This window comes from Camelina sativa, chromosome 20, assembly GCF_030686135.1.
Source record: "Camelina sativa cultivar CO46 ecotype springtype chromosome 20, ASM3068613v1".
In the NCBI taxonomy this organism is placed as follows: domain Eukaryota; kingdom Viridiplantae; phylum Streptophyta; class Magnoliopsida; order Brassicales; family Brassicaceae; genus Camelina; species Camelina sativa.
In genome coordinates this window covers 10937943-10960247 of record NC_141899.1, presented here as the reverse complement: position 1 = coordinate 10960247, position 22305 = coordinate 10937943, and the positions used below count along the sequence as shown (strand labels likewise).

Genomic DNA, 22305 nt, shown 5'->3' with positions numbered 1-22305 from the left:
GGTTTACTCTATGTTTTAAACTTTTTAGTATAAACCTTCTACGGTTTACTCTATGCTCTGAAAACGTTAGAATATGTCTTCCTTTTTTTACTCTATTTCTGAAAAAATTAGTAGATATATACTACAGAAATATAGAATGTATACTCTGAAAATTTTAGATTTCACTATATATAGGAAGTGAATATTTTTAAAAAGAAACTAAATAATTTATCTAAGATTGTATTTGTTTGTTAGGAGTATGTTCTAATTTGAATTTCAAACTAACTTTAATTTTCGTTCCTTAACATACAGATGAAGCAAGACAAGAGCTTTTGACGCATTTTTTCTGCCAGACTCACCATCTCTTTAGCCTTCTTAATCTATCAACCAAACAAAAGTACTATAATTCAGACGCAACTTGACTTGAATATGAAACCAATAATCAAATAAGAATCTTTCCCTTCTACAAACAGTTGCAGATAAACTCTTCAAGATCAAGTTAAAACATATGAAAAATACATGTCCTAGACTTTTATCATCTTGCAAGTTCTTGTTCGTGCTCTCCCACTGTTCTTGCTCTTTCCTCAATATCCCAGCCAATCCCACCATCCTTACTGTTCCATCGTTTCCGTATAAACCTTGAGCAACCGTTCCAGATCCTCCTGAATGAGAAGTCTCAGCCTCGCTCTTGTCCCCCTCTTCCCATGCCCTGCCTCTCCAACATTCCCAAAAAAAATTTTTAAATCCATTGAAATCCCCTTTCCCCTTGAAGACAATAGTCACCACAATCGAACCCGGATCCGCTTGAACTCAGATTCTCGGCGAATGGAACATAGACCTTATCGATTTCTTATGAGAGAAGATGTGAGTAACAGCGGCGAGAGGAATCGAAGAAGGAACATATCTGTTTGATTGCAAAGGGATCCATATGAGATGATGAGTGGTTAAGATAAGATTACCGGACTTCAAAGCGGTGAATCGCGGCGGATCATCTTCGGAATCGAAATCGACGGAGGAGAGGAGGAAACAGTCGACCTCATTGCGTCGAAGCACTGGTCTACCACTCGTAGTCACCTCTGCGTTCACAAACAAACCACCGACTCTGATGCTGCTTCCACTAGCCATGGAGACTCAATTCGGAAGCAGATCGATCATACAGCTTTTTTATTTTATTTTAAGCTACATTCCTCTGTCCGCTGTTCAACCACCGCTGTAGATTAATCGGAAGAACAAGCCGCAGTAATTCACCGTCCGTCAAACCCGGGTTTTCGAGTTTTCATTCTTGGGGGTGTATAAACCTCTAAATCGATTAGAGGTTTCATCACTTTGTTTTTTTAAAAAAATTTTGTTAATTATTTATTTACTGTATTTTCGTTTTTATTTTGGTTTTAAAATGTAGGGGTAAAACTGAGTTTCTATTATTATAAAACCTATCTCACCAAACCTAAAAAATAAAAGTACATATGGACATTTTTTTGGAAAAAACATCCTTTATTTCCAATTTCCCCATAAAAAATTGAAACTTGATGTTATTACATACAGGCTTGAATGATATGCAACATTTTAATGTAAAATCGTGATTTTTCCATATAATATTTATAAAGTATTAATATACGGAATGATAAAATATTGTAAAAGTATATATATATATATATATATTTTAGTTTATTAGGTATATTTATTATTTTTAGTACATTAAAAAATATTCTACTGTTTTACTTACAGTACTATTTACTTACAGTACTGTTTTTAGTTTCTTTAATTTAGGATATTATTTTACATGTTGACAGTACTGTTTTTAGTTTCTTCAATTTAGGATATTATTTTACATGTTGACAGTACTGTTTTTAGTTTCTTCAATTTAGGATATTATTTTACATGTTGACAGTACTGTTTTTAGTTTCTTCAATTTAGGATATTATTTTACATGTTGTGATCTTCAATAATTAACTATCATATATTCACTTATTCAAATATACAATAATTGGTATTATGTTTTTTTAAAAACTGTTTTTACATATCCGCTTCTAATTTCATGCAACGTAATTAGAGGATAATCTCTTCATGTTATCTACCTAGTTCAATTCTTTTATTATTAGATTTTTTATATATAAAAAAATATAACAAATTTAATTGATAAACTTTGATGTAAAATATTCAATTGAATATGTTTCGAGATTAATTATTAAATGCTGTTTTTTTTTAACATCTATTTCCATTTATTTCGAAGAAGAGTTTACAAAGTTACAGAGAAATGATTCACATAAGGATACATTTATGAACATAAATAAGGAACGATACAACAAAAGAAGTGAATTTAACAATGCTTCTTGTCTAGAAGAACTTACTCGCTAGCAGATAATCAAATCTGCTATTTTCCTTCTTCGTGCTTGAACCCAAGTCCACCCCAAGTCGTTGCGATTCTTGGCTATAATCTAACTATGAAAATACCAAATTCACTTCGCAATCGTTTAAAACACCAACCGGCAGAAGAATTTGCAGATGATCATTCGCCGGAATCAAACTCTACTGAAGAGATATAAAATAAAAACAACTATTATATATATATATATATAGATCTGTGATATATGTATGATTGTCTTCCTCTGACTTTAAAAATATCTGAGAGACAATAGCCATGGCACCACTTGAAGATCTGCTATAAGCTTTGTCTAACCATAAATGAGATCCATATCATCTTTTACACCCATAATCTTCAACCATGATCATAGTCACAAAAATGGATGTTTGAGATGATGAGGATAGACCTTGCCTTGAAAATGAATATCTTCCTTCCAGAAACACTCCTTTTATGGAAGAGATTTGGAAAACAATCTAAATCTTACAAAACTAGATCTATAAAGGAATAAGATAAATTAAGAAGATGGTAAATGAAAAGAAGGAGTACGTCCGACGCCGGAGCCGACGTCGGCCGAAGCCATGGTGTTGGTTAATCGTCTCTAGCGTCGCTTATTGGAGGAGAGAAAAACGGTTATTTACGCTGGGAAAAAGGTATTCTTAATCGATAATTATTAAATGCTGTTATATAGATGATATTTGTCTTTTTTTACTTATTTGCAAGATATTAAATAATGACATCACATATTTTATTGAAATAGTTTGATAGATATATACTCTACTACTATTTGGTTTTTAGTGTATCTAATAGAAAATAAATATAGTATATTATAATGAAAGAAATCAATTATGGATAAAATTTTCATTTAGTGGGGGTTATTGGTTTAAAATTTGAAAAGAGTTTTTAAAATTTCTAAATGTTATGTAGAATCTATTGTTATTAGATCAAGATTTTGTTAAACTCTATTAAAGTTTAGTGTTATTAGTTTGTGATTTGTAAAAAGTCATTTAAAATCTTAACAAATTTTGGTTATTGGATTCAGACTTTTATAAAGTCATTAAAAGTTTTGTGTTATTCAATTAAAACAATAGAATCTAGGATTGTTAATGAGTTCAATTATTATGTTATTGGTTCATGATTTTAGATATTTTCTTTACAAAATAAAGTCATGGAAAGTATCATAAAAATACAAGGATTGTTTGGAAGACTTTACAAGATTTTAGAAAACTAATCAACAAAACTCTCTAGCAATCTTTAACAATCTTTCACTTATTCATTTTTAATGATTTTGTTGAACTCTTCAAAAATCTTCATAAATCTCAAACCAATACCACCCCCTAATTAACTTATCTGATGCTAATTTATGAAGATTTTTGAAGAGTTCAACAAAATCATTAAAAGTGAATAAGTGAAAGATTGTTAAAGATTGCTAGAGAGTTTTGTTGATTAGTTTTCTAAAATCTTGTAAAGTTTTTCAAACAATCCCTGTATTTTTTTTGATACTTTGCATGACTTTATTTTGTAAATAAAGTGTCTAAAATCATGAACCAATAACATAATAATTGAACTCATTAACAATCATAGATTCTTTTGTTTTAATTGAATAACACAAAACTTTTAATGACTTTACAAAAGTCTGAATCCAATAACCAAAATTTGTTAAGATTTTAAATGATTTTTTACAAATCACAAACTAATAACACTAAACTTTAACAGAGTTTAACAAAATCTTGATTTAATAACAACAGATTCTACATAACATTTAAAATCTTTAAAATTCTGTTAAAATCTCAAACCAATAACCTCCACTAAGTATGAAAAGTGAAAACAAATAATTAAGGATAAATTCTGTCTAAATTATTATTATTTTTATTTTCTGAAAAATGGTAATTTGATCTTTAAGAGGCCCAACCATATATTAATGTTGGGCTGTGTATTTTATAAGAGCTCTTGTAGACAAAATAAATCCTAAAATCATTAGCAAAATTTTCTCGGGAGTTCCAAAAAAAAAAAAAAGAAGGTAGAAGAAAAATGGCGGATCAGCTCACCGATGACCAGATCTCAGAGTTCAAGGAAGCTTTTAGCCTCTTCGATAAGGATGGTGATGGTATGTTCTCATTTTCACAGATCTATAACTTTTATCTTCTCTTCCGATGATTCCTTCCTTCGTTCTTGAATTCGTGTTTCGTTTCACTGGCTTGCTTTCCCATGATCTTCATTTTTCTTGGGGTACAATTCGTGTTTTGTTTCACTTGAATTCGTGAACGATCTAGCATTTCTTGGCTTGTTCAATAATGACTCAGATTCACGCGGTGTTTGTTTGCTTTGTACGCTCGCTCGATCGCTTTGTTTGTTGGGGTAGATTTGGTTCATTCTGTATTTTTTACTAGTCAGTGTTCATTCAGCAATGCTATTTTTCATGAAAATTATCCATATATATATATTGAGATTGAGTTGTTAGTTGAGAGTTAAATGGTTCGTCCTTGAAATAAGGATTGATGTTGTAGATGTTTTGGTGAAGAACTTGCGAAATTATGTTGTGTTGCTTCATTCTTAGCACCTTGTATTGTGCATTTATGGCATTTGCACGGTGAGATGTGGGCTCAATTGAACGAAGTGGCTAGGGTTTTTGTTAACCTGGCTTTGATACCATTGTTAAGAGATATGGAGAAATGAATATTGTGTCTTTTAATGCAATAGGTTAGCTAGTACAGTACACAATACACATAAGGAAAGATGAAATAAACATGCAATATTTCATTTCCTTAACACTAAATGAAGCCTTGAAGAGTTTATTCCTATTGTATGATGAGAAATCATTTCTCTTTTTACTTTCCAGATCTTCATCATTTGAAATAAGAAATGCAATGGTTTTTGTTTGTTTTGAAATTGATCATCTTAAACATATTTGGAACTGCTGTCCGTGAACCTGGTTGTGGATATAAGTCGGTCTCTTAAACTTATATCTAAATCTGACTGCAGGTTGCATCACCACCAAGGAGCTTGGAACCGTGATGAGGTCTCTGGGGCAAAACCCAACAGAAGCCGAGCTACAAGACATGATCAACGAAGTTGATGCAGACGGGAACGGAACCATAGATTTCCCGGAGTTCCTGAACCTGATGGCAAGGAAAATGAAGGACACTGATTCAGAGGAAGAGCTGAAGGAAGCATTCAGGGTTTTCGATAAAGACCAGAATGGTTTCATATCTGCAGCTGAGCTTCGACATGTGATGACTAATCTTGGGGAGAAGCTAACCGACGAGGAAGTTGATGAGATGATCCGAGAAGCAGATGTTGATGGCGATGGTCAGATCAACTATGAGGAATTCGTTAAAGTCATGATGGCTAAGTGAGAATTTTATCTTAACCCCATATTAAGAAACAAGATTTATGATTTCTTACAGTTAAGTTTCATCATGACTTAATTATGGTTGCGTTCTTTAGGACATCGTTTGCTTCCTTCCCTTTTAATTGTTGTTTGCTTTGTTTTTGGTTTGGTTCTTTAGTGTTATGTGAAAGTATGAACTCATATTTTGCAATTGAAAGAATTGATGCAGTTGAATAATTGCTTTTATATTTCCTTAGACCAACCAATCAAATTGCATTGGTGGATTGGTTTGAGTGGTTTGGGCTCCAAATGGTAACCAAAGCATTGATCAAAATTCAAACCAAACCAACTTTTTCAATATAAAGGAAAAGAATTTAACACATTTAACATTATCCATCTCATTTCCTGCTTGTTAAACACCATATTTTTCATTGAACTTCTTTTAAAAATGTATTTGTACAGAAAAATGTATTGTTTACTTCCTGTTTGTCTAAAAATTCGATCGACACCAATCTTCTGTGGTTAGCTTCTCTTCCCTTTTAATACAGCTCCATCTCTAAAGAAAAACAAAGTCTACATAAATTTGCAAATTCTCCCAGCTTCCTTAAACTGGTCTCTGCACAACACCACCAAAACACTCTGCCTCAAACCAAACTGAGACTTGATGCATAGCTTTGGTTTCTCAGGCATTCCCTTTAAGAACAATGGACTTTTCGATGAGACGGTATGATTTGGGATATTGATTTTGGAGGAAGTTGAGAAAGAAGAGCCCAATGTATCGCCATCATTATTATTAGAGACAGCCCCGGCTTAGAGGGTGTCCGTAGGTGCTAGTGCACAGGGTCCTTTATTTTTAGTCTATTTTCTTTAAGATGTCATGGATGAAAAGTAAATCATCTGGTTGGACTGCGTTTGATCTCAAGCAGAGACAGAAGAAGCAAGGTCTCGAAATCGAGGTAGACGATGATCCATTCCCGCCTGTTTCAACTAGTGTTAATACATCTCTTGTAGATGTTAGAGGGAAGCTGAGAAGAAATCATGAACCTTCTGAAAAGTTTTTTTCCTCTGTGCTCTTACCTCCTTCGAAATTTCCGGCATTGACAGAGAATTTTTGGAAGGTATGGTTCCTGCTGGTAACAATAAGGAAGCTGAGGTGCCAACTTCAAAGATTGAGAGTTATTCATCCAATAACAGAAGTTCCGGATATAGCACATTTGGAAGAAGTGGTACAAGTTCGGTGAAGATGGGTGCTAGGTCCACTTTTGAAGATGCTGGCAAGGTTGATCTGCAAGAGAGTGATGGAAGGTCGTTTCCGGTGGTTGCATCTGACAGTCAACAGTTGTGTGATGATATTTCTGAACTAGATTGTATCATTCAACGGCTTCAGTTCCTTCCTATAGAGCCTGAATGGGAAGAATATGATCTCTACTTGAATCATCGAAAGGATGCACTGAAAATGATGAGGTACACAAAGGAGTGTTTCCTTTTTATACTGAGTTGTTTATCATGTGTCCATAGTCAGTTCAAAATTCCAAACTGTATGCTTAAATTTCAAGCTACAACTAAGTCGGTTTCCTATTTCAATCCTTGCTTATCTTCAAAGCTGAATATGTAATTATCATCAGCTATTGAGAAATTTTCCTTCTTTTCTTTTAAACAGATCAGCCTCAAACCATCCTCAAACCATTCAAGAGCTGCCCAAAATGCTTTTCAGAGATATGATCATGCTTCTGCCAAGCAGCATTCAGAAAAAAGCAAGAGAGGATTGGTTAACAGCTGAGAAGCTAAATGATGAGGCAGCCAAAAAGATAATAGGTATAACAAATAAGGACAACGGCATATGGAAGTTGGACCTGCATGGACTCCACGCAACAGAAGCTGTTCAAGCGTTACAAGAACGTTTGCAAAAGATAGAAGGTCACTTCACAGTGAACAGTTCAGTATCACCAAACAGAGGTAGGCCAAAGAATGCAATCCTGCGATCTGCATCACAAGAGCCTTTTGGTAGATTAGATGTGGATGGACGCGACAGTCAAAAAATTTCTTCTAGGCAACTACGTAACTCGTTGCAGGTTGTAACAGGTATGTCAATTTTTGTTTACGTAGTGAACTGATGCTTCCCTTGTTTAAATAGAATAGAAGCTTCACACATAAATCTGTGACAGTAATGTTCTGTGTCCTTTATAGGTATTGGTAAACACAGCCGGGGACATGCTTCACTTCCTCAGGCTGTGAAGACATTCTTTGAAGATAACAGGTGAAACAACTGAAGAATGGAATGTTGCTTTACAGGTACAGCAGGTTTGATGAGACAAGACCAGGAGTTATCACAGTGTGGCCTAAATTCCGACAGAGCTGAGTATATGATTGATTTCGGTTTTTTAGGAAATACTTGTGTTACTCCATTGTTGTTGTATCATATCTCCTAAGACTTTTCATTCTTCTTTGTAACATAGTCCATGTGGCCAATGGTTTAGTGTACTCGAACAGGTCACGAAAATAGAATGTAATGCGACTGCAGAGCAGAGCAGTGATATTTGTAGTGGGATTATTATTTTATATAAACAAAGACTGACTATTATTCATATGAACGAATTGTTTCACAAGTCCTTATCTCTCTAACTGTTTTGCAGCTGAAAAAAGCCAGAGCCTGCACCGAACCAGTCACTGTCTCTCTGATTTTTGTTTTGCAGAGATTGTAACGAAAGTGATAAAATAGATCATTCACAGAAACAAGGTTCAATTTACTCAATTAGTTTACTTGTCTGCATCAATTATAGACATTTAACATTCAATGTGATCTATTGCATAAAAACCCTTAATATAGTTAGTTTGATCAAACTCAAATTTAAGACTCAAAAAAAAAAAAAAAGTAGAAGAAGCCAAAGACTATGTTAGAAACTTTACTTGAGAGAAAAATACATTCATACAATTGGCAAAACATACAATTCAAAGGATGATACAAAAATTCATAACAAATTCTAAATATATCTAAATGAAGAGACTTTTTGCATGCTAACAGAGTTACAAACTCATCATAATCAAACTTGGTAATCAATCATACATAATAGAAAATAATAAACCTCAAGACCTAATTCTTCAATTGTAAAAAGAAGAGAACATCAATGATGGATCTGCAAAAGAAAAAGACGACGGATTCCACTCCGCAAACTGATCATCAAAGTGGACAAGTACTGGTGGGGTTTGTGTCTGCATCATCACCATGGGAAGTTGTTGAGTCGATGAAGGCGTCGATAGGTCTTGCTCTGTTTTTGACACACCACCGCTCATCAATGTTGTGAAGAAGCCGGCGGAAGACACCAAAGGGTTCTGATCGAGGGGTTCTGTCTGCAGGTTCTGTAACACCCGAAGACTGATCTTGTAACACCCGTATATTACTCTCTAACGAAGCCTCCATCTCCAAAAGTTTCTCAGAGAATCTCTTGTCATTGATATCTAAAGATGTCTTCTTGTCGGTCTTCTTATTCAGAAACAGAGAAAGGTTTGTGCTTTTCTTGCGTCTCTCGCTATCGTTGAGTTTGCTGTATCTCTCTGCCATGTCTCGAACCTTGGATCGATCTTCCGGCCATGTCCCGACGAGTTCTCCGTCACGGTTGTAGTATATCACACAGACTTCGACATCACAAAGGATGGAAAGCTCGGATGCTTTCTTATACATGGTCTGTTCTCTCGAAGCAAGATTTGTTGTCTTAGGTTGTTTCTTGAAACTTTTTGGGTTTCTCACGGACAACAATCTCCTGGTTTTGTCCTTTGTCAACATTGTAGAAGAAGAAGCTTTGTTTACAGAGAGACAAATAAAAAAACGTAAAAGAAGAAGCTTTAGTTTGACACAGAGAAAATAAGAAAGAAAAAGAATACTCTTTGAGAATTTAGGGTAAAACACGGTTCAGGAGGGTATTATATAGAAGAATCCGGTTTCCATATACTTAATTATAATTTCAATAGAATTATATTTCCATATTTGAGGTTTAATTTCCTCTTCATTAAATGATGATATGATATGATACGCATTTATTAATCTAACCGTTGTAATTGTAATTTTCCTTTTCTCTTTTGTTTCCAACCGTTGTACTATAATTAATCACAGAAAACAAAAGAAACCCTAAATCAGCGATCATTAGCTCTCTCGATCATTAGCTCTCTCGATCGTCATCTCACATTCATCAGCGACGAAACTCTACTTTTCTCTCTGTGTTCAAATTTCACTAACGCTTCTGTCTTTGCAGGGCTTTATTTGATTGATTAATCTCTTTTGTCTATCAGCGACGAAACTAAACTCTTCTCTCTGTGTTGGAATTGACTAACGCTTCTTTCTTTGCAGGGCTTTGGTTAATTTCTCTGTCTCTCATCGACGAAACTCAACTCTTGTCTCTGTGTTCGAATTCACTAACGCTTCTTTTCTTTCTTTGCAGGCTTTATTTGATTAGTCTCTTATCGACGAAACTCAACTCTTGTCTCTGTGTTCAAATTTTCTTTTTTGCAGGGCTTTATATGATTAGTCTCTTGTTTCTCTCATCGACGAAACCAAACTCTTGTCTCTGTGTTCAAATTCACTAACGCTTCTTTTTTTGCAGGGCTTTATTTGATTAGTCTCTAATTTCGTTTTCTTTTGAGTGTGTTTGGTAATGACGGATATGAAAGGGTGGTGTACAACTCAAGAACACTTCCTTCCCAGGAAGCGATCCAAGGAAAATTTTGATAGGTTTATACCAAACAGGGCTGGGATGGACTTTGACTACGCTCATTACGCTCTAACTCAAGGAAGAAAAGTTAGGGGTGAAGTAACTTCACCGTCAAGAAAAGCCTACATTGAACGATTAGCTGAGACGATGAATATGAATAGAACTCGGATTCTCGCATTCAGAAAAAAACCTCAAGCTCTGCTTTCTAGTACTATTCACTCTGCTTCTTCTGATCCTCACCAACAACAACCTAGATCCGTAAAGCCTCGTTGATACATTCGTCAGACTTGTGAGAAAACCTTGGACCTACCTGACTTGGTCGATGACTTCTACCTTAACTTGTTGGACTGGAGCAGTGGTAATGTTCTAGCCGTGGCTTTGGGAGACACTGTTTACTTGCGGAATGCATCCACTGATCATACATCTGAGCTTGTGACCGTTGATGAAGAGGAGGGACCTGTCACAAGCGTTAACTGGACGCAAGATGGTAAATATCTTGCAGTTGGTCTTTACAACTCTGAAGTGCAGCTGTGGGATTCTTCTGATGGTAGACTGATAAGAACATTGAAAGGTGGTCACCAGTCAAGAGTAGGATCATTGGCATGGAACAATCACATTCTAACAACTGGAGGAATGGACGGACGGGTCATCAACAATGATGTGCGGATCAGATCACCCATTGTGGCTACTTACGTGGGTCACACTGAAGAGGTTTGTGGTCTCAAGTGGTCAGGATCAGGACAGCAACTAGCAAGTGGTGGTAACGACAATGTGGTACACGTATGGGATCGTTCCTCCAACTCAACTAGGCAATGGCTGCATAGGTTTGAGGAACATAGAGCTGCTGTGAAAGCTCTTGCGTGGTGCCCTTTCCAATCGAGTTTGCTTGCAACTGGTGGTGATGGCAGAGATCAGACGATTAAGTTCTGGAATACACTCACTGGGGCTTGCTTGAATTCAGTTGACACCAGCTCTCAAGTTTGTTCTCTGTTATGGAGCAAAAACGAAAGAGAATTGCTTAGCTCACATGGGTATACACAGAATCAGCTTACACTTTGGAAGTACCCATCCATGGTGAAAATGGCTGAACTCACTGGTCATACATCAAGAGTTCTTTATATAGCACAGAGTCCGGATGGTTGTACCGTGGCTTCAGCAGCAGCAGACGAGACTCTCAGGATTTGGAATGTTTTTGGAGTACCAGGGACCGTCAAGAAAGCTGTTCCAAAGGTAGCTCCCGAGCCATACTCTAATTGGAATCATATTCGTTGAAACTGTGAAGACGAACAAGGACGAAACCCACTGATAGTTAAGCAATTTCATCTTCTTTCGATGACAAAATTTTTTTTTTTTTTTTATGTACAATTAAGGACGGTTAACTAGCTAGTTTACTAGCGTTTTTGAGTATTTCATTGATTTTTTTGCAGATAAAAAGTCACTATATCCATACCAAATATATTTATATGATTACTTGTGTTACTTACTTCATTATAGTTGTATCATATCTCCTTAAGACTTGTCATTCTTCCTTGTAACATACTCCATGTGGCCAATTGTTTAAAATGTAATGCGACTGCAGAGCAGTGACATTTGTACTGAGATCAAAATGTAACTTAAGTGGATTATTTTATATAAACAAAGATTCATTTTCCTCATGAATAAATTGTGTCACAAAGGCCTTATAACTTACTAATTGATTTGCAGCTAACAAAAGAGCCTGAGAGCCATAAAAAAATCATTCATTATATACAATCTCATCACTTGTTAAACAAAAATACTCTCTTCTTTCACTTCTTCCTCAGCAGAGCCTGCAACTAATACAAGCAGACCCGAATAATCAGCAATTGCTTCTCTAGAAACGAAGCTTGAAGTCTTTGTATTATTGTATCTACATTTATTATCTCTGATTTTGTGAAGGCTGCAATTTTTGTCTTCTAGAGACTGTTGTAGAAAGAAACAGAGAAACAGAGAAGGATGAAAGATTGATTCTTTATTTCTCAATCGATGGTTTAGTGTTACAATGATTTGTTCCTTTTTATTGAAGGATACTGGTATACAAAGGTTTTAACCTAAGTTCTAGGCTCTTCTACTCATTGTCACGTGGCGTCACTATCGTCGTCGGATTGAAGGGCTGCAAAACGATTCTTGGTTGTTACAGCCGTACTCTCTGCAGAAGTTGTCTTATTTGCTAACCTCCTTTCTTTGTCTTGTATTGCAGGTAGCCGTTGAGGACATTGTTTGCTTTGTGGTAACATATTGGGCCGTGGTCCCAATAGGCCTTTTGCAAAGCCCTGTCATTTTGGACTGTGGTCTTCACACTCCCCCGCAAACTTGGAGTAGGTGGCACACCAACGCCAAGTTTGAGTCGAAGAATCTCAAAGGGTCTTTGTGGAAGAGACTTGGTGAATATATCAGCTAATTGGTAATGAGCAGGGATATGATTCACAGTGAGATTGCCGAAGGCTACCTGTTCACGAACATAATGATAATGTGTGGCAAAGTGTTTGGTGCGAGCATGAAAGCTTGGATTTGCTGTGAGATACACTGCTGAGAGATTGGCACAAAAGAGTTCTGGTGTTGCGGGTTGTTGAATCCCGAGGTCTTGAAGCAAATTTACCAGCCAAGTAATTTCAGAAGCAGTTTCGGACATTGCCCTGTATTCAGCTTCAGTGGAGCTTTTGGATACTGTATCCTGCTTTAGAGAGGACCAGGAGATCATATTCTTACCAAGAAAAGTGCAGAATCCGCCAATTGAGCGGCTAGACTTCTGACAGCCTGCGTAATCGCTATCACTATACGCCGTAAGCTTGTAGTCAGTGTTCTTGTCAAAAGTGATGCCCATAGTAGTGGTTCCTTTGATGTACCTAAGGATCCGTTTTAGAAGGTTGAAATCGGATACAGTGGGCTCATGCATCTTTTGGCAAACATAGTTAACGGAGAACTGCAGGTCCGGTCTCGTCAATGTAAGATATTGCAGACGTCCGGCTAAGCTACGAAAATATTTGGGATTAGCAAACAGAGGGGATTGTTGTTGTTGCTTCCTTTTAAGTTGTTGCGGAAGTGGTGTTACGACTGACGCACAATTGGACATTCCAGCGATGGCTAGTAAGTCTTCCGCATATTTTTGTTGTGACAAGAACATTCCAGTTTCATTGTATTGTATCTGAATCCCGAGGAAGTAATGAAGCTTACCTAGATCCTTCATTCTGAATTTTGTGTTTAGTTGTGCGAGAAGATCAGAGAGAAGTTCAGAGGAGTTCCCTGTGATGGCCATGTCATCAGCGTAAAGCAGAAGCATGATGACGTTGTTGCCTTTGTAGCAAATGAAGAGAGATGGATCCCTCAGACTGCAAGTGAAACCAAAATCAAGCAGGAAGTTGCTGAACTTATCAAACCAAGCCCTTGGCGATTGTTTAAGGCCGTAGAGGGACTTGTGCAAGAGACAGACATGATCCGGATATCTTTCATCAACAAATCCTGCCGGTTGCTTCATGTAGACGGTTTCAGTGAGATCTCCGTGTAAGATGGCGTTCTTTACGTCCATCTGTTTGACTTTCCAATTCATCATTGTAGCAAAATGGAGAACAGCCCGTACTATTGCGGTTCTAACTACTGGACTGTACGTTTCAAGATAGTCAATACCTTCCTCTTGCTTGAATCCTTGAGCTACAAGCCTGGCTTTGTACTTGTCCAAAGACCCATCAGCATTGAGTTTGACTCTAAAAACCCATTTTGATCCAAGAACATGCATATCCGGAGTATGAGGAACTAATGAGAAGGTATTTGCATCTTTGCAATTTCCAATTTCCTCGTTCATCGCTCTTGTCCAGTTTGGATCCTTCAGTGCTTCAGTCACTGTTTCAGGTTTGGGGTAGGAGACTTTCTTTGCAAGAAGGGCATATCTAGGATTTGGTTTAGAGATTCCATCTTTTGAGCTAGTTTTCATTGGATAGATCGACGTTGATATAGAAGGAGCATTGTTATCTGCAGTGTCTACTGAATTTTGCACAGTGGGAACTGATGATTGAGAGCTGTTGCCTATAGGAAAAAGATCTGAGCTTGCCGTACAACCAGAACTCTCATCATCAGTCCTATGTGGTGATTCAGCTAGAACATCTGCTGTGATATTTGTTACTAAGGCATCATTATTTGTGATTGTGATCTCAGTTTCTGGAACAGGTGAATTTGCAGGAGCGTAATGAACAGCTTCTACTGGTTCAGAAGCTTGATCAACAGCTTCGACAGAGATGTTTAAGGTAGGATCTGGCATTGTGGGAGCAGTTACTGAAGTTTCGACTTGATCACTGAGCACAGAGGCGGATGAGACTTGTTTGAGCCAAGCTGTGTACAGAGGAGTTGATGCTGACTGCTGCAAATATTTGTAAGTATTCATGAATGGGAATATGGTTTCATCAAACACAACATGACGGCTAAGGTAAACTCTCCCAGTTGGAGGGTAAAAACAGCGATACCCTTTAAATTGTTCAGTGTAGCCAAGGAAGATACACTTGAGGGATCGAGGGTCGAACTTGGTTTGAGCATATGACCTTAGAGTGGGAAACCATGCACAACCAAAGGTTCGTAAAGCAGAGTACTCTGGTGGTTTACCGAAGAGTGCTTCATATGGACTAGTATTACCGTTGAGGCTGCTATGAGGAAGGAGATTGCAGAGAAAGTTCGAAGTAAAGAATGCTTCTACCCAGTAATTTTGTGGAGTGCCGCTTTGAAACATCAGTGTTAAGGCCATTTCTGTCAACTGTCGATGCTTCCTCTCTGCAATGCCGTTTTGTTGAGGTGTGTGAGGGCATGATATAAAGTGTTGAATGCCATTGTTTTGCAGATGTGTAAGAAATTGTTGACTTATGAACTCTCCACCACCATCTGACTGAAATGTGCCAATTCTTGTTTGCAGTAAATTCTCAACCAGAAGCTGATACTTGATGAAGATAGAGCAAAAATCAGATTTTCTCTTTAAGGGGTAAAGCCAACAATATCTTGAATAATTGTCTATAAACGCAACATAAAATTTGAATCCTTGAACAGAAGAAACAGGAGAGGGACCCCAGAGATCACAATGAACTCTCTCTAGAGGTCTTGAAGCAATAAAAGTGGAAGAACTAAATGGCAATCTTGAACTCTTCCCAAGCTGACATGATTCACACACCTTGCTGGTGCTTTTATTGATTTGAATTGCCTTATTTGTAGATAAAAGCTAAAGAACTTGTTGATTTGGATGTCCAAGCCTCTGGTGCCAAACTTCATCACTGGTTTTGATTTGTCTTGTTGAGTAGTGCATCTGAAACTTTGGATCATCCAGCTTGTAAAGCCCATTATTTTCCTTTCCCTTTGTCAGAACTTTGAGCGATGCTTTGTCCTTAATAACAACATCAAGATCATCAAATGTGATCGCACATGGATAGTCTTTTGTCAACTTTGAAACTGACAGTAATGACTTTGCTATTTCAGGACAAACAAGGACGTCTTTAAGAGGGATGTTACCTGACATTGAAGGGAGATTAGCTGAGCCGACATGAGTGATGGGAAGGAAGTTTCCATCGCTTGCCATCACCATATCACTGCCATGGTATGGTTGAGCTTGCTGCAGTCGTTGAGTGGAACTAGTGATGTGTGCAGTAGCGGCTGAATCAGGATACCAACTGTTATCTTCGGTTACATCAGGGATGTGTAAAGCCGAGAAAGCAGAAGCACTGATCGCAGGTTGAGGTGGTTGTTGATATTCTTCATCAAATCTAAACCAACACTCAAACGCATTATGACCTCGTTTTCCACAAATCTGACATACTGGTTTTTCAGAGGAGTTGTTGGTAGATGGTCGAGATGAAGTAGTGGACGAGAACTGTTGCTGGAATCCTCGGCCCCGAGTTGAGTAAGATCCTCTGCCTCTGCCTCTGTTACCACGACCACGGTGTTGATAGCCTGAAGACCTTGACGTGTGAAACGCGAGGTGTGGTGAGACGTCAGCTGAAGCAGAGTAACCTTAAATTCTGTCGTCATATCCGGTGAGACGAGATATCACGTTATCATAGGTGGGAGGAGGGGATTGATCCATGGAGTCCTCGATGACAGTGATTATAGGTTCATACTCACGACTTAAACCTCTTAATGCAGCAAAGATTTTCATTTTCTCACTAATCGGATCTCCAATAGATGCTAGCTGATCACAAATATCTTTGATTCCTCTAAGGTAGTCAGACATGCTTTTATCTAATTTCTCAGCATTTTGCAGACGACGTTGTAACTCAAAAAGTCTAGAGGAGGATGTTCGGTTGAAGTGAGAGATTAGAGTGTCACATACCTCTTGAGCAGTTACAGAACCGATAACCAACCGCAGAACGTTCTCGGTCATGGAACCTAGCAGCCATGCCTTCACGACTTGGTCAGATCTGGACCAGCTCTCGAAATCAGGGTTGAGTATGTCTTCGACTTTGCCATTGTTGTTGTTGCGGATGGGAATCTTTTCACTCGGTGGTTTAGCAGCACCGTTGACAAAGCCGAGAAGAGATTGAGTGCGCAAGAAAGATTCAAACTGTGACTTCTAGATAAAATAATTTTGCACAGTGACCTTTATAGTGACACAGTTTGAGATATGTAGAGAGAGAGAAGAGTAGGGTTCTATGGTTCCGTCCATGGCTCTGATACCATGTAGAAAGAAACAGAGAAACAGAGAAACAGAGAAGGATGAAAGATTGATTCTTTATTTCTCAATCGATGGTTTAGTGTTACAATGATTTGTTCCTTTTTATAGAAGGATACTGGTATACAAAGGTTTTAACCTAAGTTCTAGGCTCTTCTACTCATTGTCACGTGGCGTCACTATCGTCGTCGGATTGAAGGGCTGCAAAACGATTCTTGGTTGTTACAGCCGTACTCTCTGCAGAAGTTGTCTTATTTGCTAACCTCCTTTCTTTGTCTTGTATTGCAGGTAGCCATTGAGGACATTGTTTGCTTTGTGGTAACATATTGGGCCGTGGTCCCAATAGGCCTTTTTGCAAAGCCCTGTCATTTTGGACTGTGGTCTTCACACTCCCCCGCAAACTTGGAGTAGGTGGCACACCAACGCCAAGTTTGAGTCGAAGAATCTCAAAGGGTCTTTGTGGAAGAGACTTGGTGGATATATCAGCTAATTGGTAATGAGCAGGGATATGATTCACAGTGAGATTGCCGAAGGCTACCTGTTCACGGACATAATGATAATGTGTGGCAAAGTGTTTGGTGCGAGCATGAAAGCTTGGATTTGCTGTGAGATACACTGCAGAGAGATTGTCGCAAAAGAGTTCTGGTGTTGCGGGTTGTTGAATCCCGAGGTCTTGAAGCAAATTTACCAGCCAAGTAATTTCAGAAGCAGTTTCGGACATTACCCTGTATTCAGCTTCAGTGGAGCTTTTGGATATTGTATCCTGCTTTCGAGAGGACCAGGAGATCATATTCTTACCAAGAAAAGTGCATAATCCTCCAGTTGAGCGGCTAGACTTCTGACAGCCTGCGTAATCGCTATCACTATACGCCGTAAGCTTGTAGTCAGTGTTCTTGTCAAAAGTGATGCCCATAGTAGTGGTTCCTTTGATGTACCTAAGGATCCGTTTTAGAAGGTTGAAATTGGATACAGTGGGCTCATGCATCTTTTGGCAAACATAGTTAACGGAGAACTGCAGGTCCGGTCTCGTCAATGTAAGATATTGCAGACGTCCGGCTAAGCTACGAAAATATTTGGGATTAGCAAACAGAGCGGATTGTTGTTGTTGCTTCCTTTTAAGTTGTTGCGGAAGTGGTGTTACGACTGACGCACAATTGGACATTCCAGCGATGGCTAGTAAGTCTTCCGCATATTTTTGTTGTGACAAGAACATTCCAGTTTCATTGTATTGTATCTGAATCCCGAGGAAGTAATGAAGCTTACCTAGATCCTTCATTCTGAATTCTGTGTTTAGTTGTGCGAGAAGATCAGAGAGAACTTCAGAGGAGTTCCCTGTGATGGCCATGTCATCAACGTAAAGCAGAAGCATGATGACGTTGTTGCCTTTGTAGCAAATGAAGAGAGATGGATCCCTCAGACTGCAAGTGAAACCAAAATCAAGCAGGAAGTTGCTGAACTTATCAAACCAAGCCCTTGGCGATTGTTTAAGGCCGTAGAGGGACTTGTGCAAGAGACAGACATGATCCAGATATCTTTCATCAACAAATCCTGCTGGTTGCTTCATGTAGACGGTTTCAGTGAGATCTCCGTGTAAGAAGGCGTTCTTTACGTCCATCTGTTTGACTTCCCAATTCATCATTGTAGCAAAATGGAGAACAGCCCGTACTGTTGCGGTTCTAACTACTGGACTGTACGTTTCAAGATAGTCAATACCTTCCTCTTGCTTGAATCCTTGAGCTACAAGCCTGGCTTTGTACTTGTCCAAAGACCCATCAGCATTGAGTTTGACTCTAAAAACCCATTTTGATCCAAGAACATGCATATCCGGAGTATGAGGAACTAATGAGAAGGTATTTGCATCTTTGCAATTTCCCATTTCCTCATTCATCGCTCCTGTCCAGTTTGGATCCTTCAGTGCTTCAGTCACTGTTTCAGGTTTGGGGTAGGAGACTTTCTTTGCAAGAAGGGCATATCTAGGATTTGGTTTGGAGATTCCATCTTTCGAGCGAGTTTTCATTGGATGGATCGACGTTGACACAAAAGGAGCATTGTTATCTGCAGTGTCTACTGAATTTTGCACAGTGGGAACTGATGATTGAGAGCTGTTGCCTATAGGAACAAGATCTGAGCTTGCCGTAAACCCAGAACTCTCATCATCAGTCCTATATGGTGATTCAGCTAGAACATCTGCTGTGATATTTGTTACTAAGGCATCATTATTTGTGATTGTGATCTCAGTTTATGGAACAGGTGAATTTGCAGGAGCGTAATGAACAGCTTCTACTGGTTCAGAAGCTTGATCAACAGCTTCGACAGAGATGTTTAAGGTAGGATCCGGCATTGTGGGAGCAGTTACTGAAGTTTCGACTTGATCACTGAGCACAGAGGCGGATGAGACTTGTTTGAACCAAGCTGTGTACAGAGGAGTTGATGCTGACTGCTGCAAATATTTGTAAGTATTCATGAATGGGAATATGGTTTCATCAAACACAACATGACGGCTAAGGTAAACTCTCCCAGTTGGAGGGTAAAAACAGCGATACCCTTTAAATTTTTCAGTGTAGCCAAGGAAGATACACTTGAGGGATCGAGGGTCGAACTTGGTTTGAGCATATGACCTTAGAGTGGGAAAGCATGCACAACCAAAGGTTCGTAAAGCAGAGTACTCTGGTGGTTTACCGAAGAGTGCTTCATATGGACTAGTATTACCGTTGAGGCTGCTATGAGGAAGGAGATTGCAGAGAAAGTTCGAAGTAAAGAATGCTTCTACCCAGTAATTTTGTGGAGTGCCGCTTTGAAACATCAGTGTTAAGGCCATTTCTGTCAACTGTCGATGCTTCCTCTCTGCAATGCCGTTTTGTTGAGGTGTGTGAGGGCATGATATAAAGTGTTGAATGCCATTGTTTTGCAGATGTGTAAGAAATTGTTGACTTATGAACTCTCCACCACCATCTGACTGAAATGTGCCAATTCTTGTTTGCAGTAAATTCTCAACCAGAAGCTGATACTTGATGAAGATAGAGCAAAAATCAGATTTTCTCTTTAAGGGGTAAAGCCAACAATATCTTGAATAATTGTCTATAAACGCAACATAAAATTTGAATCCTTGAACAGAAGAAACAGGAGAGGGACCCCAGAGATCACAATGAACTCTCTCTAGAGGTCTTGAAGCAATAAAAGTGGAAGAACTAAATGGCAATCTTGAACTCTTCCCAAGCTGACATGATTCACACACCTTGCTGGTGCTTTTATTGATTTGAATTGCCTTATTTGTAGATAAAAGCTAAAGAACTTGTTGATTTGGATGTCCAAGCCTCTGGTGCCAAACTTCATCACTGGTTTTGATTTGTCTTGTTGAGTAGTGCATCTGAAACTTTGGATCATCCAGCTTGTAAAGCCCATTATTTTCCTTTCCCTTTGTCAGAACTTTGAGCGATGCTTTGTCCTTAATAACAACATCAAGATCATCAAATGTGATCGCACATGGATAGTCTTTTGTCAACTTTGAAACTGACAGTAATGACTTTGCTATTTCAGGACAAACAAGGACGTCTTTAAGAGGGATGTTACCTGACATTGAAGGGAGATTAGCTGAGCCGACATGAGTGATGGGAAGGAAGTTTCCATCGCTTGCCATCACCATATCACTGCCATGGTATGGTTGAGCTTGCTGCAGTCGTTGAGTGGAACTAGTGATGTGTGCAGTAGCGGCTGAATCAGGATACCAACTGTTATCTTCGGTTACATCAGGGATGTGTAAAGCCGAGAAAGCAGAAGCACTGATCGCAGGTTGAGGTGGTTGTTGATATTCTTCATCAAATCTAAACCAACACTCAAACGCATTATGACCTCGTTTTCCACAAATCTGACATACTGGTTTTTCAGAGGAGTTGTTGGTAGATGGTCGAGATGAAGTAGTGGACGAGAACTGTTGCTGGAATCCTCGGCCCCGAGTTGAGTAAGATCCTCTGCCTCTGCCTCTGTTACCACGACCACGGTGTTGATAGCCTGAAGACCTTGACGTGTGAAACGCGAGGTGTGGTGAGACGTCAGCTGAAGCAGAGTAACCTTAAATTCTGTCGTCATATCCGGTGAGACGAGATATCACGTTATCATAGGTGGGAGCAGGGGATTGATCCATGGAGTCCTCGATGACAGTGATTATAGGTTCATACTCACGACTTAAACCTCTTAATGCAGCAAAGATTTTCATTTTCTCACTAATCGGATCTCCAATAGATGCTAGCTGATCACAAATATCTTTGATTCCTCTAAGGTAGTCAGACATGCTTTTATCTAATTTCTCAGCATTTTGCAGACGACGTTGTAACTCAAAAAGTCTAGAGGAGGATGTTCGGTTGAAGTGAGAGATTAGAGTGTCACATACCTCTTGAGCAGTTACAGAACCGATAACCAACCGCAGAACGTTCTCGGTCATGGAACCTAGCAGCCATGCCTTCACGACTTGGTCAGATCTGGACCAGCTCTCGAAATCAGGGTTGAGTATGTCTTCGACTTTGCCATTGTTGTTGTTGCGGATGGGAATCTTTTCACTCGGTGGTTTAGCAGCACCGTTGACAAAGCCGAGAAGAGATTGAGTGCGCAAGAAAGATTCAAACTGTGACTTCTAGATAAAATAATTTTGCACAGTGACCTTTATAGTGACACAGTTTGAGATATGTAGAGAGAGAGAAGAGTAGGGTTCTATGGTTCCGTCCATGGCTCTGATACCATGTAGAAAGAAACAGAGAAACAGAGAAACAGAGAAGGATGAAAGATTGATTCTTTATTTCTCAATCGATGGTTTAGTGTTACAATGATTTGTTCCTTTTTATAGAAGGATACTGGTATACAAAGGTTTTAACCTAAGTTCTAGGCTCTTCTACTCATTGTCACGTGGCGTCACTATCGTCGTCGGATTGAAGGGCTGCAAAACGATTCTTGGTTGTTACAGCCGTACTCTCTGCAGAAGTTGTCTTATTTGCTAACCTCCTTTCTTTGTCTTGTATTGCAGGTAGCCATTGAGGACATTGTTTGCTTTGTGGTAACATATTGGGCCGTGGTCCCAATAGGCCTTTTTGCAAAGCCCTGTCATTTTGGACTGTGGTCTTCACAACTGTAACGAAAGTGATAAAATGAATACTGCTTTGAAAATACATTACCCTATTGACAGTTGATATTCTCTCCTTTTTTGGGCAACTGATTTCATTCTGTTGTTTCTTAAAGGGGCAATGTTTTTAAAGTTGGCTGCGAGGGACGTCTAGGTGCTTGAACTAAC

At 38.6% G+C, this 22305-nt stretch overlaps 1 protein-coding gene and 4 pseudogenes across 3 annotated transcripts; 3 read left to right on the top strand and 2 right to left on the bottom strand.

Annotated features, from left to right (window-relative positions):
* Window positions 1-244: 244 nt before the first annotated feature.
* Window positions 245-1251, bottom strand: LOC104770506 (vacuolar protein sorting-associated protein 36 pseudogene; annotated as a pseudogene). Its single transcript, XR_015593418.1, has one exon. The product of XR_015593418.1 is annotated as a vacuolar protein sorting-associated protein 36 pseudogene (transcript).
* Window positions 1252-4206: 2955 nt separating this feature from the next.
* On the top strand, window positions 4207-5906 carry LOC104770507 (calmodulin-7). The gene is made up of 2 exons (XM_010494941.3): window positions 4207-4445; window positions 5321-5906. Exons 1-2 carry the CDS (start codon window positions 4370-4372, stop codon window positions 5692-5694), a joined length of 450 nt encoding a protein of 149 aa, XP_010493243.1. The 5' UTR covers window positions 4207-4369; the 3' UTR covers window positions 5695-5906.
* Window positions 5907-6443: 537 nt separating this feature from the next.
* LOC104772428 (uncharacterized) lies at window positions 6444-8150 on the top strand (annotated as a pseudogene). Its single transcript, XR_015593419.1, has 4 exons — window positions 6444-7135; window positions 7343-7751; window positions 7857-7926; window positions 7962-8150. The product of XR_015593419.1 is annotated as an uncharacterized LOC104772428 (transcript).
* Window positions 8151-10504: 2354 nt separating this feature from the next.
* Window positions 10505-11652, top strand: LOC104770508 (cell division cycle 20.2, cofactor of APC complex pseudogene; annotated as a pseudogene).
* Window positions 11653-12560: 908 nt separating this feature from the next.
* LOC147918708 (uncharacterized) lies at window positions 12561-21747 on the bottom strand (annotated as a pseudogene).
* Window positions 21748-22305: the final 558 nt, after the last annotated feature.